At 41.1% G+C, this 20,290-nt stretch overlaps 1 protein-coding gene across 2 annotated transcripts in view; it reads left to right on the plus strand.

Annotated features, from left to right (window-relative positions):
• Positions 1-20,290, plus strand: part of LOC139661226 (NACHT, LRR and PYD domains-containing protein 3-like) — a 91,757-nt gene that overhangs the window by 14,982 nt on the left and 56,485 nt on the right. Inside the window, exons 1-17 of one of the 2 annotated variants that reach the window (XM_071539637.1) lie at positions 4,057-4,188; positions 4,979-5,081; positions 5,194-5,307; positions 5,612-5,725; positions 7,702-7,739; positions 7,840-8,219; positions 8,350-8,489; positions 8,730-8,808; positions 8,884-9,112; positions 14,414-14,516; positions 14,629-14,745; positions 15,556-15,634; positions 15,822-16,050; positions 16,298-18,095; positions 18,206-18,379; positions 19,698-19,871; positions 20,073-20,119. In XM_071539637.1, the coding sequence (XP_071395738.1) occupies positions 4,993-5,081; positions 5,194-5,307; positions 5,612-5,725; positions 7,702-7,739; positions 7,840-8,219; positions 8,350-8,489; positions 8,730-8,808; positions 8,884-9,112; positions 14,414-14,516; positions 14,629-14,745; positions 15,556-15,634; positions 15,822-16,050; positions 16,298-18,095; positions 18,206-18,379; positions 19,698-19,871; positions 20,073-20,119 (3,904 nt within the window). In that variant the 5' untranslated portion in view covers positions 4,057-4,188; positions 4,979-4,992. Of the gene's footprint in view, positions 1-4,056; positions 4,189-4,978; positions 5,082-5,193; positions 5,308-5,611; positions 5,726-7,701; positions 7,740-7,839; positions 8,220-8,349; positions 8,490-8,729; positions 8,809-8,883; positions 9,113-14,413; positions 14,517-14,628; positions 14,746-15,555; positions 15,635-15,821; positions 16,051-16,297; positions 18,096-18,205; positions 18,380-19,697; positions 19,872-20,072; positions 20,120-20,290 lie in introns of those variants that run through there. The other variant, XM_071539635.1, reaches the window with a different exon arrangement.

A 20,290-nucleotide genomic window follows, 5' to 3' on the forward strand; every position in this document is an offset into this window, starting at 1 on the left:
TCATGCAAATCCGTTCTTAACTTTTGGAGTTATCCTGCTAACAGACGGAACGGAGCGAAAACAAAACCAGCTCTGTTGGCGGAGGTAATAATAAGCCTAATAAACGTGACTAATAATTTGCTACAGAAATCTACGAAACAGTAATCCCTTAAAATAACCGTACATTTGTGAAACAAGGAAGGAGAATAGAACAAAGGAAAATACTTAAATAGGCCACTGAACAGGTGAAACTAATGACTGAATAACACACAGGTGAAAACAATCAACACAATGATCCTCAAACAGAAAACAGTCTATGCTGCCCCCAAGTGGTCATCAGAGGCAGCAGCAGCAACTCTAGCAGCAGTAACTCTAATACATTTACATCAATTCACCCCTTAATTCATGCAAAATCCATTTAAAATTAATTAAGGGAGTTATTAACAGAGAAGATCCCACCGAAACCTTTGTAAACACCCCCTAATCTTGACTTTCTAATTTAATAAAAAATTCAGGGAGACAGGAACTTTCCATTAAATAACTCATTAATAACCTGTAAACCTGCATAAAAGGCATGAAAAATAGTGTCTCTCTGAACCAACCCATGAATAAATCCCTTACATGATACTGAGCTATGTTATTTTTAATGGATAATTAATGTTTATGTAACGGAGAAATGAGTTATTAATATGTGTGTCCAAGCAAGCATAGTTAACATCAATAATAAAATTGTATTGGTTTATGGAACACAGCAATATAAAAGATTAAAAAGCAAATAAACTGAGAAAGAAACAAAACATTATCAGTGACAGAATCTTCATTTTTGCACAATGTAGAAAAAAATGCAATTAGGCTGTAAAACATCTGTGCATTTTATATGTTATATGTTCTTTATAATTATTTATTTATTAACTCATTTAGTTAGTGTTTTATTTATTTAGTCTATTTGTTTATGTGTGTACCTTTTAAGTTATCTATCTATCTATCTATCTCTCTATTTGTTTGTTTGCTGTTTGTTTGTTTCGCCTGACCAGTGATGGCAAGAAAAAGCTGGTCCCCGGGCGTCGCACTGCAGGCTGCCCACCGCTCCTGGCCTGCCCGAGGAGGAGGACGAGCCAGGATGGGATAAAAGCGGAGAACAAATTTCACGGCGCCATTCAAGCGTGTGTGTGTGTGTGTGTGCATTGTGGTTGTTGTGACCAAATAAAGACAGGTTTCTCCGTCCCCTGTTTGTTGTTTTGTTTAACATGACTCTCTCTCAATTTGTCTCTCTCAATTTGTTTTTTTTCCCAATTCATCTGTGTGTGTGTGTGTGTGTGTGTGTGTTGCTGTGTATTCAGACCCTCCACCGTCTACTATCAGTGTTTCTGTGTTTATGTAACCTGTGTTTGTGAGGAAAAATAAATCAGCAAAATATAACATTAGCCATTAAAAACAAAACTTTTCACATACATTCATTCATATTCTTCATATTTGTCATCCAACTGTGTGTCCCTGTTCCTTTAAAGTTTGACAACAATCAACGCATTCTGCAGCTAATACCGCACACTGACTTTTCTCCCCACATAGGGAAGTTTGAGAGGATCAGGCAGATGGTTGAACTCTGGGTATATTCTATCTATCCTCTCAAAATAAGTCTGTCTTACTTCTTTGTACCTTCTGAGAGATTCTGTTTCTGTCTCCCCCCGACAGCAGAAGAAGCACAACCTGCTCTCCCTGGGTTGCCAGGTCTGCCTGTGTCAACCTGTTTCTACAGCCAGTTTGTGTGCACAGAGCCTGTATCTTGGCAGGGATTTCCTCAGTTTGCTGTCAGTCACAGTGGTCAGATATTGTGCCACTGTGTACTCTCTGTCTATAGGGTTAGATAGAATTCTAGTTTACTTTGTGTTTTCCTTCCAATAGATGATATAATTTTCTTTCTGTTTTGAGATGATTTGATTGGTCCAGAGAGACTGAGTGTTGTCCTGAAGCCCAGATGGAACTCTTCTTCTTCTTCTTCTTGTTCAGCTCTTGGCACTGAAGAGCTTTATACTGATAGGAGTGGGGGGTCGCTGGATCGGACATATTTGTAAAATTTGATGGCTCGTTTTTGAATGGTGATAATGATTGGATACTGGCTGAGTTCTGCCCTGCATGCATTACTGACAGTTTCTCTCCCAAGATGATTCTACAAAGAGGACCCCACACTTCAGTACCATATCACATAATTGTATGTATTACTGAATTCAGAATTTTGAGCCAGGTCCTAATTGGAATGTGAATGTCATGAAATTGATAATCAAACCTAAATAGTTATATTTTTATGTGTTCAGTTTCTTTATTTCTATTTTATGTTTATTGTTTCTGAGAATTGGAAGGTCTTTTGGAATTTTTTTTAAACTGACAGTCAGTGCCCATGTTTCACTGAACCTGAAGACAACGTCCAAGCTCTGCTGTAAAACCCTCTTTGGAGGGAGAAAGACTAACAAGGTCATCTGCATACATCAGACATGTGACCTCTGTGTCCTGCAGACTGACACCAGGGGCCGAGGATTTTTGCAGTTCTGCTAGTTAGTGTTATGTGGATGTTAAAAAGGGTTGAGCTCAAACTGCAGCTCTCTCTCTCCCCCTCCCCCCTCCTGGTTTATTTCCTTGTTGCTGATTTAGTTTCACTTTCACGTATCGCCATGTTGTGTTGTGTCGCAGATTATTTTCTCCACCTAAAGGTATTGTAACAGCAGTTTTCATGACAGTGTTCAGTGTATTTTACTTTACTGACTCTATCCAGCAGATGTTTTATCTGACTGTTACCACCTACTGTTAGCTTATTTAGACTAGAAAAAGAGGAAACAAACCTTTTAACGGCTGATATAGATTAATCTACAACAACTCAACCGATAAAGGTTTGTCTGTCTGAAAACCCTGTTGTTTAGCTTCAACACAGAAGCTTTTATAATGGTTTTCAAACCATTTTTAGTGTTAGTGGGTGTGAATGTTAAAGCCATCTATTAAAAGTAGTTGTGAGTAATTAGTTGTGTCGCTTTCTGCCTACAGGGTTGAGGGAAAAACCTTTAATTCCCTTTGACTCTCACTAGCACTTTGACCATTTATTAACAAAAACAGAAGTTCAAATAAGGCTTAGAGAAGTTCAACACTAATGATGTTGTGGAAACTATCTTTTCATGCAATCAATTACTTTTTAATCAGGCGGGTTTCACTGACTTCCTGCTTCATGGAGAAACATAACATTCTTGCGGTTGACGAATGTCACGAGCTCAGCTAGCCTACATTAAAGAACTTACAGATCAACATCACAATCAGATGACTATTTATTAAAACGACTGTCACAATTGGCACAGACATTAAGGCATTCGCAAGGTCAGCTAAATTTTCTCTTCCTGTTTACAACATCTGCCGTCTCCGAGTAACCACTGACGCATTCAAGCTACGGTCACCAGTTAATCTGGAAACGAGTTAAACTGTAACACCTGGCCAAGGAAGCTGCAGTAAGACAAACATGTCAGTTGTAACAAACAACATAAAACAACACATTTATTTTAAATATTAGTTGTCATTTTGTGTGAAGTCAGACAGATTTTAGATATACACTCTCATTCTCGCTCTGTCATTGAATGACATTGAATGCGTGAGAGATGTGAATGGCAGGATGGTATGAGAAGTAAAACTAGGAGCTTAAGCATGTAAAAGAGCCTTCCTGACTGAACCTTCGTTAAAGCTCCATATAAACTGGAAGAGTTTAACCTCCGGTCACATGCGCCACCTTTTTTGATATTGCAGCTAGCAGATTTTAGATCTACACTCTCATTCTCGCTCTGTCATTGAATTTTCTCCTCCTCCATGCATTACATCTCTGTGCGCTGGTCTGCTGTTTAGTTCACTGTAGATGATGTGGTTAATGTCTCCATCTAGTGGACACACAGTAGAACTACATCACCTGTTCTGTGATTTCTCTGCCTCAGGGGGTACTTGCTCAGACTTGGTTTCTGGCCTCATGTTAGATCAGGTTTGGTGTCAGACTGATGTTTCTAGACTTTGATAGTGAAGTTATGAGGATGTGACCGCACCCTCAGATGAAATGTTCACAGAAATCCAGAACTGACGAAGGAGAATAAGCAGCGTCTTCTCTGTCAGTGTTTCCTCTACAGATGAAGGTAGAAAGTCTCTGTGACTTGATCTGGATGTGAATTCACCAGGAAAACATCTTCCAAGGTAACATTACTGTTTGATGAATACACTAGCTGACATTGTATGTTATAACTGTATAGTTGACTTAAGGTGCTAAAGTCTTTCAAATCATGAACCTGCTGCTTGCAGATGGCGTTCATAGTGCCATAATATCCAACATCTGTTGCCTTTGTGGCCATAAAGAACATCGTTTTATTTGTGACTTTTAGTGGAAGCCTGATAAACTCCAGTTAGGTTGTAATCTCAGTTCATTGCATTGGTGAAATATGCAGGAAGTGTCAGAACTAGTGTGAAAGCTCAGATACATGTTGTGTTTCTGTTGATACACTGTGTACAAAACACTACAACCTCCACAAAACTGAGGTTCACTCCCTTTCACACTGAAACCTTTTGAACCTTTAAAGTCTCAGTCGTCCTCAAGGCTTAAAAATCCTTCTGTCTGTATAAACCTGCTCAGTTCATTTGTTGGAAAGAGCAGGTCTTCATAGTGTTTTGTACATTCATACATTCAACTCACAGTTTAATACACAATACTGGGTTCACAATTATGACTGAATTTATTATTATTATTTTTTTATATATATATATATTTCTGATGGAAAACCAAAACAAAAGTGCAAACCACAAGCAGGGTGACTACAGGTGTCTGTAAAATTTAAAACATTTTAGGGCCAGTTAAAACAATTCAGTACATTATATATTTGGCATTTTACTGTCAAGTGATCACAACAGCAGAAGTATTATATCCTGTAAAGAAAGCCTTGTTGTAATGAATCAGTCCAGCTAACAGCATGTTGGGTGTGTTTGTGTAAAGGTGTTGGCTCTACTATGAGTCAGTCTGAGGAGAGAGAGGAGGGGCTCCCTCCCTCTAAAACCACTCTGTCTGGGGAACATGACAGCCAGACCAAAGCTAAGAGGTAAGATGAGGATCTCTAACTGTCCATGACTGTTCTCCATCTCAGAGCTCAGCAGTGAAATCATTACAGCATCATTATTCAGAGTAAAAGCTCTGTCTCTGTTGTGTTGAAGCCCAGTCCAGCAGGAGAGACCAGACTCCCCTGAACCCAGCTGTGTGTCCATGAAGAGTGACTGGTCTATGGATCCACCTATAAAATTTAAAAGACAACATTCTTCTGAAACAAAGTAAGTCAACATAATGTTACTCTATAATGTTAGAATTAACAAAGTATTGTAAAGAAAAAAATCCCCCTGAAGAGAGTCAGATATTAACAATAATATGTGACATCACTCTTGTTTTTTAACGTTTTTCATGTAAGGAAAGTTTGCCAGCTACAATAATGAGGAAGGGGAGAACGTTACTCATTCACTCTCCTCTCACAGATCTTCTATCTGGTTCTGGGATTTGAACTGGTGACCTTCTGCTCAAAATCCTGATTTTCTTGAGGTTAAAAGGACCCTTCCTTTGTCAATCCTGTGTTTCTATCAGGATCCAGCAGGAGAGACCAGACTCCCCTGAACCCAGCTGTGTGTCCATGAAGAGTGACTGGTCTAGGGATCTACCTCATTACTTCAAAGATGGACACCACTCTGCTGAGCGAAGGTAAGAATTTAAAACAAATTAGTTTGTTGTTATCCATCTCTCCCGAGAAGAGGTATGAAGTCATGAGATGTAGAATTGGTCCGGCCCTTCATACTCTGTTGATTTAGTTTCCTCTTTCAAAACATCACATCCAATAATCAGGGCTCGCTTTTCTGATAACAATGCATCTTGAAAACTCACAACATACTTTGCACTACTTCAAGAGAGTTCTTAAAATCTTCACGTTTCCCAGAGGATTTTATCACAACAAATTTTCAAGATTTACTTGAAGAACAACTTCAAAAATCATAAGGCATCACAGGTCGATTCAAGGAAGCATCAATTTTCTGAGCTGAAAGCAGAACAAGTCGATTGAAGAAACCTTAATTTTAAAACACACATAGTTTATAGCCTCCAACAGTTCAGTTCATCTTGTCGCCTGTAGAGTCTGAATGTATATACTTCTATTATTATATTATTTGTAATGCTGCCATTTCAGTAGAGCTGTGACTGACAGGCTGCCTTGTGGATGTAGGCTGGTGTGTGATATCGACCCAGCTGATCATTATAATTTCTCCTGTTGAGGGAAAATATTTTCTGAATATGCAGGCTCATAAACCACACTTTGTTGTTGACCACACTGACTTGTCCTCATAGGAGAACCCTTTTAGCTCTAGGTGAAACCCTTTAGGTTAGACTTAGAACCCTCTCAGAGCGATTCATCTAGAACCCTTACTAAATCGTTCTACTTTGAATTCATAGTCGGTAGTTACATCTGGAACCCTCTAAGAATGGTTCAGTAAGGAACCCTGAGGTTATACCTAGAATCTATCCAGGTGTTCTCCATAGAACCGCTGTTCATTCTACTAAGGTTCCACTTGGAACCCTTCCAGAGGTTTCTAAGTCAATCCTTTTATTTTTTTACAGGTTCCTCTTTGAACATTTATATTGGGTTCTATCAAGACCCTTTCATATTTTATAGTTTTTAAATCATGTACGCAGCAATTACCAATAATACAGTCAAAATCACTTTATTGAGACATTATGTTTATTATGAACTCTGAGCAATGACAAAGAAGGTGCAGAGATTCTCTGAAGATGAGCCAACCGAATCAGAGTGGCTCTGTAGATCTTTTTGAAACTTCTGTCTCTCCTCATTATATTGTGAATAAGCTCAGAAGCAGCTAAAGCAGCAACATAACTGTCCACACAAGCTCTCCTCATCGGGGAACTTCATATAATTTCCTGCAATGCAGAAAAGGGAGATAAAAAGATGGTTAGTGGCTGCACATTAAAGTCTCCATAGCACACCAGTTGAAGTTGACAGACCTCTGTAGTTGACTCATTTCTACAACAAAACACAAGAAGCAAATTACAATTTACTTACGTTGTGTCTGTGGTTCTCAATCATCCACTTATATATTGTGCATGATTTTTTTTATCTCCTATGGTAATACTATTTTATTCCGATAGGTACTGATTTAGCGCTGATCTTGGCCCCTTCACATCGCTCTCAACCTCTCTCTGTCCTTTCTGCCTTTTTTCTGTTTTCTCCTGTCACTGTTTTGCCTGGCACCTATCCTTGCCTCGGTCCACCCAAGGTTTCTTCCACTTTTTTTTCTCCTACCAATGTTTTTCTTTGGAGTTTTTCCTTCTGTGCAATCGAGGGTCTAAGGCTGGTGATGCCGGGAAGTTTAGGCTATGTAGAATAGGTAGGCTGTTTGTCTTGCTAAAATCTGCTCTTGTGTGTCGTGGGCTTTTCGCTATGTTTGTCCTATATAATGTTGTTCACAACTGATTTTTTGATCAGTTAGATTTAGTTAGGTTCATTCTCTGAGACATGCTTGTGATAAAGGGCTGTATTAATAGACAAACTTGAACATGAACATGAACTTTACTGCTGTGGTATTTGTATAGTGTCTTCTGTAGTATTTATTGTAGAATTATTAGAGGTCTTTGTAACCTCCATCAAGGTCCTGATCCTTTCTATCTCTCAGGGTTAGGTGTGATTTCCACGAGGGCGACAAAGCAAAAGGTAAACTACACACATTTTTTTTCCATTCGGTTGTGATAATCCAAGTCTTTCTCTTATTCTTTAATACTGTCCTCACATCACATCTGTGAATATGCTGCAGGTGAAAATTACCTGAGACAAGTGTCAGATGCCGTGTCCAAACATAGACACATGAAGGTTCCCTTGAAGAAGCCATTTGGCTCCAAGTGGACGATAGGACAGCTGGCCGACACCATCTACAAAGGGAACGATGCCATAGTAGAGGAGTGGGCAAACTTCTATCTTCCTAATACAGTGAACATGGTGGTCTTGGGTGCAGTGGAGAACTCCTCATGCCAGTGTGGCCAGTTTGTTTTGATGACGTGTGAGGACAAAAATGTGTATGCCTATGATGGAGAGGAGCTGCATGTGGTGGCTTCAAGCCTGAAGCAGCTTGATAAACTGGGCTTTGAGTATCCGGGGTCCGAGAGTTTTTGGAGAGGCCAGCCCTTCAAAAATATGGTGAGAGCACATTACAATTGGTTATAACCATTTACTGGGAACTAGAGAAGCTTATGCCTGATACCAATAATTGATAACCTGTGGGTACTAACAAGGACTTCTTGACTTGTACACTGTTTGTTGTGTGTAGTCTGAGGACGATTGGGCGGAAGTGAGGAAGGGCGCTGTGGGGAAGAGGTTGGACCAAGAGCACCTAGAGCTAGTGAGGGCAGAGAAATCCACATTCATGGACTGTTTGGATGCCATAGCATGCACACCAAAGGACAGCAGGTGGGTATCTGGCTCTTCAAACAGACAAGATAGTGTATGCTTATCCTAATTCATCTCAGGTGCAGGGTGAAGACTAATAAGGTGATAATGCTCCCAGGAATATTTATGGATGCAACTTTTGAACCCAGCAGTACAAAGCTAAAACTGCATAAGAAAATAAGTAACTGCATAAGAGCAAGACAGAGTGAACCTGAGAAAAATGACTTCACTGAAGACTTAAGTTGAATGTTTTCTCCACAGAGTTCACCATCAAAGGAAAGAGGTTCCCACTGGTCAGTCTCCCCATGAGCATCAAACAGACCTGGACTCCATATTTATGGTGTGTAAATGGATGGATTTGATGTTGTATCCATGATTTTAACATGAAATTAATTTATGTAGTATTCTGTTCCAGCTTCTTGAGGAGAACATTGTCACTTTTGTGAACACCGAGCTGAAAAGGTTCCAGAAGGTTCTGAGTCCAGATTACCCAGAATGCTTAGAGAGGCAGAGGGAGGATGAGGAGGTGGTGGACGGTGAGGAGGAAGAGCAGAGGAGGAGCAGCAGAGAGGCTTTTCTGGAGATCACACTGCACTTCCTGAGGAGAATGAAGCAGGAGGAGCTGGCTGACTTTCTGCAGAGCAGTAAGAGGCTTTTAACAGGTTTAACATGATAAAGAGGGGAAATGGTGGAAAATTAAAGATGTTTATGTTGCCTCCCTAACTTGAACAGTCAGGGTGGGCAATGTAATGTCCTGTGGTTTGAAATAAAGAGAAGAGAAGATTAGCTTCTTTTCACTGTCACCACAGGCTTTATTGTTCTGCCTTTACTTTAAAACATATAGGCATAAGACTATACAGCCTCAAATCAAATAAAGCTATTTTCGTTGATGCTCAACAATGTAGTGACGACAGACTTTCAACTTAAAACTGGCCTACAAGTGCCCTGGTGGCTCACCGAGTAGGGCGCGTACCATTTGGCTCAGGCCTTCCCGCAGCGACCCGGGTTCAAATCCGACCCGTGGTCCTTTGCTGCATGTCCTCCCCTCGCTCTCTCTCCCATACCTTCCTGTCTCTCTCTCACTATATCTCTCAAATAAAGCATAAAATGCCAAAAATAAATCTTTAAAAAAAAAAAAAAAAACTGGCCTACAAAATATTCATAATATACAATGGCAGAATTTAACTTTAAAAAATGTAGGCTTAGTGCTTAACTCTATACCAGTTATATAAAAAAAACACACATTTAGAAAACGTTAACACTCAGAATACTTTCTCCATACTTCAGTACAAACCATTTAAGACTAGACACTTGAATTACCGTATTTCAAATACTTGTCATCTCAATAATCATCCAGTCATTAACTACAAAATAAACAAAGCTTGCATAAAAGTGAAACTCATACATGTGCATGCTGCTTTGTTCCCTTTGGTTGGAACTAAACCAGTTATAGTTTATGGCAGCGGTTCCCAAACTTTTTAGGCGACGCACCGCCTTCTACATCCCGACCGGGTTGTCGCACCCCCAATCCCCCACACCTTAAAAAAAAAAAAAAAAAAAAAAGCACAACATATCCTATTTATAGCCGCATTAAAGGCATCAAATTTAATCATGCACAAATAATCAGAACACACGTAACAAAATATTCAAGAGATCACAACAATGCGCTCTCACATTCAAATGAAACTGAAACTGCAACAAAGTTTCAATAAATTGCAACAAAGTTACACACAAGCGTCACTTTTAAAGAGCAAAGAGGACGGGTGAGGGCGAGGACACGCGCAGGCTCAGAGGCAGATCGGCCCATCATGAGAGAAGATTGGGGAAAATGCTGTCATATTTTCAGCCGCATTAAAGAAAAATTGTATCAAGTTTAAATTACAATTAACATAATTGCTGGGGGGGTCAGAAAAAAATAGTAATTTAAAACAAATTTCCTGCAGTTCTACACCACCTAACCTCTTGGAGTAAGTCAAGAAACAGCAACCCTGTATAGGCAAGGCAAGGCAAGGCAGCTTTATTTGTATAGCACATTTCATACACTGGGGCAATTCAAAGTGCTTTACAGGGTGATAAAATACAGTAAAGGTAAAAAGTGCAAAAATACAGACAAGAGATACAAAAGATAAAAGACTTAAAAAGTAAACTAGTGCAGTTCAAATCAAATGAGATAGAAAGATGAAAGAACACAACAAATACAACAAATACTTCCACTTTTAGATGCACATAGTGAGTGAACCTATATGTTTTTCTGTAATTTTCTTTTCCCCTGTCCCCCGTATAATGTTAACCAAAAATGTTAAATTATGTTATATTACTAGATTTCAGCATTGAGGTGCTTACATTCATGATCTTGCATAGGCATACTAACGTAAAAACCTATCCTAACCTAACCCCAGAGCGTCCCCGTAACCATAGCAACTCACTCTCACTCCTGCCTGAGAGGAGAGGGAGAGACGCAGAAGAGCCACTGACTGAGATTACTCTGAGCAGCATGCATGGGAATAATTTACAATATAACAGATTTGTGTATATTTCTCACTATTCAGATGGTCTGAATAACTCTGCTGCACGGAGCTGCTCTGTCTTCGCGCCGCAACGTTTATGAATTTGTTTTTCACTGCGTGAGAAAATGGACTTGAGGCATGAGAGCTTGTGATATGTCAATGTCAATCTCACGGTCAATACGTGAGAGTTGGCAGCTCCGTGAACTCACTTGACATTATTATGTATGAAACTGCCAATCAGATTTATTTACTTATTAATCGAAGGTGCCGGAACAATCCGGAACGGCCTTCCGGCACCTTCGATTAATTAACCACTTTAACCCCTGCAATTAACCATACATAACATAGCGGTTGCAGAAATTAGAACACCAGTAATTTGAATCAAATTGCAATAAAGTTACGCATGATCCACCAAGTAAAGAACAAGTAATGGTGTAATTATTACACCATTACACCACCATTACATTTTTCCTCTCGCGCACCTCCTAGAGGCAGCTCGAGCACCCCAAGGGGTATGCGCACCACACTTTGGGAATCCCTGGTTTATGGACTTAACTAATGCAGACACAAGGCAGTCACCATGATGCTAACTTACACATTAACAGTTCGCTAGCTAAACAGAGCAACATGTAGCTTTGATTTCTAACTGAATATCTCACAACCGGGACTACTTTAACCAATACAACCACTTCTTAATGTCAAAGTACATGTTTAACTCTTAGAATATCACATTTGTCTGTTATTTTGAGGAATATTTACAAACCTGTGGTTTGAAATAAAGAGGCAGAGAAGATCAGCTTCTTTTCACTGTCACCGCAGGCTTTGGGTGCATCCCAAGTCTCTTATTTGATATTTCCTCGCTCCTCGATCCTCGCTTGAACCGGAAGTCGTCCTGGTCCGCCATTTTGAAGGTCGTCCCAAAGCTCTTATTTCTGCTCAGAGGAGCGAGGAGCGAGGAGACACGGGAGCAGCCTTCCCGGAAGACTTTCAGCTGAATGCTATGACGTCAATTACTCCGCCCCTACATCTGGCAAATTTGAACGAGATGGCAGAGAAACAGTACAAGTGTAAGTGCCCGTTATTTCATGCTTTTTGATACTCATGGGGACAACATGGGGAACCTAAATTACGTTTATTTCATCCACAACCCGTTTTGTCATGCAGAAACGGACATTGCTTCACATGACGCTTCAGAGGAAAGGACGTCTCATTTCTCTAAAAACATATTTCCTCGTTTCCTCTCTCCTCGCATGGTTTCCTTGCATCTCTCCATGCATCCTCGGTGGGAGGGACTAAGACGCAAGGAAAAGATGCAAGTGAGAGAAACGTGGATGCAATTTAAGAGACTTGGGATGCACTCTATATTGTTCTGCGGTGCTTGCCTCTGTATCGCTATCATTCCTCAGGCGCAAAACGCCCTCTAGTGACCGGGATGTGTAAGACTTGCACTCTGAACAACATGAATGCAGCTGTACAAACTATTTAACAAGATAACCATGAAAAAAAAAAAAAAAAAAATAGGGGATCTCTTTTTTTCCTTTACTTTAGAATCTCTCTAAATGTCCATTTTCTCAGCCCATTACATCTACATCTCCAAACGCTGCTGCGTTATATGCTCAGGGTATATGCGGGTCATTAAAAAGTAGGGGGGTTCAATCTTAACCTTGGGAGGCAGCTGGATTTGCAAGATCACGATCCTGTGAGAATCCATCTTGCCAGGCTTCAAGTTATACGTTTGTGGCCGAACCACAGCGGTGCGGACCAATCAGCGTCCTGTGAGGGCAGCTGGGGGCGTGGCTTAGGTGTGGCGACAGCGAGAAGCGACTGTTCCTTCACAACAATGGCGGCTCCTAAAGAGGCTAGCGTAGATGCTGCTACATCAGTTATTTCTGAACTGGAGAGTATTTCTTCATTGAAAGAAGAGCAAAGAACGGCACTGAAGGCTTTTCTGGATGGAAAAGATGTTTTCGCTCTTCTCCCGACCGGCTTCGGCAAGAGTTTGTTTTTATGGTTCATTGATCTGATTGGTTGAAGTTAGCCCGTGATAGACGGTGATAGACAGATGGTTCATCCAATCACCTGCCATTTTTTGAAAGTGCCCGCCCTTTTCCAAACAGTTTCCAAGGACGACTTCCCAGATGGTTCTGTGTAACAACCTAACCTGACGCGCCAGTCAGGTTAGGTCAATCTTTCTGTGACCAGACATCACTAATTGTTGCTTCGTTCACAAAGGTGCACCAGGCAGAAATACAATTGATTAAAAAGGTCTTAAAAAGCATTAAATTCAACTTGCTGATACCTGTAGATACCCTGATGCTGTACACATCTGCATCAGATCTATACAATTCTTCTGGGCTGCACACACAGTCAGAAAATGTTTGTTCTGAGCTGAATAGATATCATGGAGTGGGGAAATATATACATCCACACTGAAATCCACTCACTGATTTCATTTGTTGTTTGTTCATTCAGAAACTCTTGAATGAGTTGTATGTTTCTGACTCTTCTTGCTTTCAAAAACTTCACCAATGCAATTCCAAACTTATGTTGCAAAACACATATTTATTTTCCGTCTCCAAATACGTGTTTAAACCATCAATAAATAAAACAAACATGACCAAACAAAAAGCAAGCGGAAAACAGGTCAAAAGACTTTACCGCTTCCCCATTTTACCTAAGCCCACCTGTTCCCACTTTGTCCTGCCTAAATAGATACATACATCACATCCTGTCTGCTGCAGTCACAATACATAGAAATGAGCAGCAGAGGGCAGACTTCTATTAATAAATAATAGTGCAGTGGATGTGCTGCTGACGAACCTCATCAAGGGGAAACTGCTTCCCTCTGCTCGCCTCTGGATAACCACACGACCTGCAGCAGCCAATCAGATCCCTCCTGAGTGTGTTGACATGGTGACAGAGGTGAGAGGCTTCACTGACCCACAGGAGGAGGAGTACTTCAGGAAGAGATGAGGATCAGGCCAGCAGAATCATCTCCCACATCAAGACTTCACGATCTCATCCCCAAATAAGCCTGAAGAGTTAAAAAATGACCCAGACCTGTAAAACTATATTTAAGACATAATCACAACATATAACCAGATACCAGCGACTTGAGTTTTTTATTGTGATGTGTGCAGCATGTTCCTCATTGTTCCTGTTAGCCAAGTGTCTCTTAATAGTTGCAAACAATCTTTATCTTGTCAGTGTTTGTCTTTTTGCCATTTTCTCCATGAATTGGAAAGCCAAAATGTTGCCACACAGCAGACTTCAAACTTGACAGAGCGTACCCAGTTTCAGTTTTCTAACACTCTGCACTGTATATTTGGCATTTTACTGTCAGGAATGATCAACACCAGAAGTGATATATCCTGCAATGGAAACCTTGTTGTAATGAATCAGTCCAGCTAACAGCATGTTGGGTGTGTTTGTGTAAAGGTGTTGGCTCTACTATGAGTCAGTCTGAGGAGAGAAACGAGGGGCTCCCTCCCTCTAAAACCACTCTGTCTGGGGAACATGACAGCCAGACCAAAGCTAAGAGGTAAGATGAGGATCTCTAACTGTCCATGACTGTTCTCCATCTCAGAGCTCAGCAGTGAAATCATTACAGCATCATTATTCAGAGTAAAAGCTCTGTCTCTGTTGTGTTGAAGCCCAGTCCAGCAGGAGAGACCAGACTCCCCTGAACCCAGCTGTGTGTCCATGAAGAGGAGGGACTCTAAGGATTTTCTTGTTGATTCCAAAGATGAACAGCATTCTGCTGAGCTAAGGTAAGAAGTTAAAATGGATGAGTTTGTAATTATCCAGATCTCCTAAAAATAGGTATCAAGTCAGAATTGGTCCGGCCCTTCATACTCTGTTGATTTAGTTTCCTCTTTCAAAACATCACATCCAATAATCAGAGTTGGCTTTCCTGATAACAATGTATCTTGAAAACTCACAACATATTTCATGCAGTACTTCAAGAGACTTCTTGAAATGTTCAACAATTCATCTTCATCAATTTTCTGAGCTTACAGCCTAACAAGTCAATTGGAGAAACCTTAATTTAAAACACACATAGTTTATAGCCTCCAACAGTTCAGTTCATCTTGTCTCCTGTAGATTCTGAATGTATATTCTTCTGTATATTATTTGTAATGCTGCCATTTCAGTAGAGCTGTGACTGACAGGCTGCCTTGTGGATGTAGGCTGGTGTGTAATTTTGTCTCAGCTTATCATTATAATTTCACCTATTTGAAGGAAAATATTTTCTGAATATGCATCATAAACCACACTGTGTTGTTGTGGAGCGCAGAGTTGAGGTATGGCAGCGGTCTGTCTGCTGTAGGATCTCACCTTCACCGCTCCTACAAAGAGATACTTGAAGTCTCATGACTAGATGAACGACACAGAGTATGTTCGGGAAAGCCTTGTGAAATTAACAAATCTCTTGAAGAATGACTTCAAGATATTCTTAGCACTACGATCTGCTTTGGGAGAGCCACAACAGAGCAACATTTACAGTGGAGTTCACCTTGTGTTTCTGCCAGGATTCATCATGACACCAAACGTTAAACAACCTGTGTGTGTGTCCACAGAGTTCACCAGCAAAGGAAAGAAGTTCCCAGTGGTCAGTCTGCCCAGGAGCATCAAACAGACCTGGACTCCATATTTATGGTGTGTAAATGTACAACAACACATTTTACTTCAGCTACAAAGAAAATGCAAAACAACCATTTTGGTCATTATAGTCTCCATGCTGCACTCTTTAGACCAGTGGGCTTTCAAACCATGCAAGATGGATGTGATGTTGTGTTCCACGATTTTAATGTGAAACTTTAATTTATATAATATTCTGTTCCAGTTTCTTGAGGAGAACATTGTCACTTTTGTGAAGAACGAGCTGAAAAGGATCCAGAGGGTTCTGAGTCCAGATTACCCAGAATGCTCAGAGAAGCAGAGGGAGGATGAGGAGGTGGTGGACGGTGAGGAGGAAGAGCAGAGGAGGAGCAGCAGAGAGGCTTTTCTGCAGATCACATTGCACTTCCTGAGGAGAATGAAGCAGGAGGAGCTGGCTGACTTTCTGCAGAGCAGTAAGAGGCTTTTAACAGGTTTAACATGATGGAAAGAGGAAATGGTGGAAAATGAAAGATGTTTACATTTCCAAACTCTGCTGTAAATATGCTGTACACATCTGTATCAGATCTATACAATTCTGCACACACAGTCAGAACATGTTTGTCCTCTACTGATAAGCTGAATAGATATCATGGAGTGGGAAAATATATACATCCACCCTGAAATCCACTCACTGATTTAATTTGTTGTTTGTTTATTCAGAAACTCTTCCTCCCATCTGCCAACATCAACTCAAATCTGATCTGAAGGAGAAGTTTCAGTGTGTGTTTGAGGGGATTGCTAAAGCAGGAAACCCAACACTCCTGAATCAGATCTACACAGAGCTTTACATCACAGAGGGAGGGAGTGGAGAGGTCAATGATGAACATGAGGTCAGACAGATTGAAACAGCATCCAGAAACCAGAGACCAGAAACAACAATCAAATGTAAAGACATCTTTAAACCCTTACCTGGAAGAGATGAACCAACCAGAACAGTGATGACAATGGGAGTGGCTGGCATTGGGAAAACAGTCTTAACACAGAAGTTCACTCTGGACTGGGCTGAAGACAAAGCCAACCAGGATATACAGTTCATATTTCCATTCACATTCCGAGAGCTGAATCTGCTGAAAAAGAAAAAGTACAGCTTTGTGGAACTTCTTCATCACTTCTTTATTGAGACCAAAGAAGCAGGAATCTGCAGGTTTGACAAGTTCCAGGTTGTGTTCATCTTTGACGGTCTGCATGAGTGTCGACTTCCTCTAGACTTCCAGAACAACGAGATCCTGACTGATGTTACAGAGTCAACCTCAGTGGATGTGCTGCTGACAAACCTCATCAAGGGGAAACTGCTTCCCTCTGCTCGCCTCTGGATAACCACACGACCTGCAGCAGCCAATCAGATCCCTCCTGAGTGCGTTGACATGGTGACAGAGGTGAGAGGCTTCACTGACCCACAGAAGGAGGAGTACTTCAGGAAGAGATTCAGAGATGAGGATCAAGCCAGAAGAATCATCTCCCACATCAAGACTTCACGAAGCCTCCACATCATGTGCCACATCCCACTCTTCTGCTGGATCACTGCTACAGTTCTGGAGCATGTATTGAAAACCAGTGAGAGAGGAGACCTGCCCAAGACCCTGACTGAGATGTACATCCACTTCCTGGTGGTTCAGTCCAAACAGGGGAATGTCAAGTATCATGGGAGAGCTGAGACAGATCCACACTTGAATCCAGAGAGCAGGAAGATGATTCTCTCTCTGGGAAAACTGGCTTTTGAGCAGCTGGAGAAAGGCAACCTGATCTTCTATGAAGCCGACCTGACAGAGTGTGACATTGATATCAGAGCAGCCTCAGTGTACTCAGGAGTGTTCACACAGATCTTTAAAGAGGAGCGTGGGCTGTACCAGGACAAGGTGTTCTGCTTTGTCCATCTGAGCATTCAGGAGTTTCTGGCTGCTGTTTATGTCATTGTCTCATTCATCGACTCTGGTGTCATGCTGCTGTCAGAACCACTATCAACCTCCACAGCATCTAAACCAAGAGACAAATCTCAGGTAAATCAGCTCTACCAGAGTGCTGTGGACAAGGCCTTACAGAGTCCAAATGGACATCTGGACTTGTTCCTCCGCTTCCTCCTGGGTCTGTCACTGGAGACCAATCAGATTCTCCTACGAGGCCTGCTGACACAGACAGGAAGTAGCTCACAGACCAATCAGGAAACAGTCCAGTACATCCAGGAGAAGATCAGGGAGAATCCCTCTCCAGAGAGAAGCATCAATCTGTTCCACTGTCTGAATGAGCTGAATGACCGTTCTCTAGTGGAGGAGATCCAACAGTACCTGAGATCAGGAAGTCTCTCCACAGACGAACTCTCCCCTGCTCAGTGGTCGGCTCTGGTCTTCATCTTACTGTCATCAGAAGAAGAGCTGGATGTGTTTCACCTGAAGAAATACTCTGCTTCAGAGGAGGCTCTTCTGAGGCTGCTGCCAGTGGTCAAAGCCTCCAATAAATCTGTGTAAGTACATAGAAAACTGGATAGATTCAATATATTAAACCTAACATTCAGAAGAAAAAAATAAATATTTTCAAAATGTGTGTTTGTCTTTATCACTAATTCTCCTTCAGGCTGAGTGGCTGTAATCTGTCAGCGAGAAGCTGTGAAGCTCTGGCCTCAGTTCTCAGCTCCCAGTCCTCTAGTCTGAGAGAGATGGACCTGAGTAACAACGACCTGCAGGATTCAGGAGTGAAACTGCTCTCTGCTGGACTGGAGAGTCCACACTGTAGACTGGACACTCTCAGGTAAGATCTATTTACAGTTTTTATTCAATTGATTTGACACATTTCTCCAAACTAAGGTCTGTGCTCTCAAAACAGGTCGCGATGCCTGAATCTGCAAATGGTGACCCTCCAAATTATATATAAGGATTTCAGAGCCATTTTACATCTTCATTTTCAATTTCAGTTTCTGGAAAGAACATTGAATTTTCCAGCACTTGTTTTATTCTGTTCCAAATTCATACACAGCCATGAACATGAAGGTTTTAGAGAAGATCATCCATGTTCTGATATCATGTCATTAGATTACTGCACTTCTCTCTATTCCTGTCTCGCCATAATTCACTGTCACATCTCCAGCTTGTTCAGAATAGAGCAGCTAGGATTTTAACTAGTGTTAAACTGAGATCATATATCCCCAATTTCAGCATCTCTCTACTGGTGACCACTTAGATACAGTATTAATAATTAATGAATTAAGATTACACTGATCACATTTAAAGCATGGCTAGTTTTGTCCATGAGTTTCACTGCAGAGCTCTTAGTTCCCTGTGAGCGGGAGAGCAAGCTGAGATCTTCAGGTCTTTCTGACTTTCCCTCAGTCTAGACTCAAGACTGAAGGTGAAAACACTTTTCCCATCAGGGCCTCTAGACTGTGGAATGCCTTCCTGAGGGATTAGGCTCATCTGTTAAAACACTTTAAATCTGCTTTATATATCTCACTATTCTTCTGTATGGCTTTTTGTAAAGCATAACATAGCATACACCATTTGGTGGATGTATTTATCCAAATCACGTTATAGGAAGATTAGGTGTAGGATTTTCTCTGCTTACATGATTTTTAGCCCCGTGATAGCTCTATGGATTGCACTGTTGGTCGCTCGCTCACTCTGTTCACCACTTTGTAGGTCACATGGGTGAAAGTGCGCTGCAGGGAGTTAGATTGCAGACTCTCAGCTGGGAGACCCAAGTTCAATTCCCGACAGGAATGAAAATTCTATGTTGCGGGGCTGTTAGAGTCTTAGTCTTGTTAAACCAATTGTGATGCCAACATTTAGCACTGTTTTGTAGCTCCTTTAAATTACTTTACATGAAGATGTTTCACTATTTCCTCTCCTTGCAGCATCAGTTGCTGAAACCTAAAATACCAGAAAGGACTTCTAAGATTCTGTCACAAATTGGGTGGAAAACTCTCAGACTGAACCAGATGAAGCCACAGAGCCGAATCACTGGGTCAACTCTTTGCATTAGAATTTAACTGCATTGTCACAACTATTTTCACAGCCATACACTAAAAAATATCTAACACTGTGCGTGTGTGTGTGTGTGTGTGTGTGTGCAGGCTGTCAGGCTGTCTGCTCACAGAGGAAGGCTGTGCTTCTCTGGCCTCAGCTCTGAGCTCCAACCCCTCCCATCTGAGAGAGCTGGACCTGAGCTACAATCATCCAGGAGCCTCAGGAGTGAAGCTGCTCTCTGCTGGACTGGAGGATCCACACTGGAGACTGGACTCTCTCAGGTATGGAGAGGCAACGTCTGCTAGAAGGCTGAGAGTCACACACATTTTCTCTGTCACACTGAGAAGATGAGGAATATTGTTTCATGTGTAATGTTTTTATGAGTGATGTATGGAAAATCACTCATATGGAAGTTTATGGAGATTATTTGTTTCCATCATCAAAGAGATTATGCTGGTCTGACTTTATTTAACCCTGCACAGTGTGGACCATGGTGGAGTTCAGAGGTTGAAACCAGGTCTGAGGAAGTGTAAGTGTGTATTTAGTTTTATTCATTATTCATTTATTCAAGTAAAGCAGCACACATTCAATTTCTATTTAAATAGAAAGCTCATGTATGTGACATCTATTTATTCAAATCCTACTCTGACAAAAGATGGCTGACAAAATGTGTCATCATGAAACTGAAGAAATGAACAGT

Source organism: Centroberyx affinis, unplaced genomic scaffold, assembly GCF_046629955.1.
Source record: "Centroberyx affinis isolate AG114_WGS23_722 - 3 ecotype Tasmania unplaced genomic scaffold, CSIRO-AGI_Caff_v1 ptg003479l_1, whole genome shotgun sequence".
Classification (NCBI taxonomy): Eukaryota; Metazoa; Chordata; class Actinopteri; order Beryciformes; family Berycidae; genus Centroberyx; species Centroberyx affinis.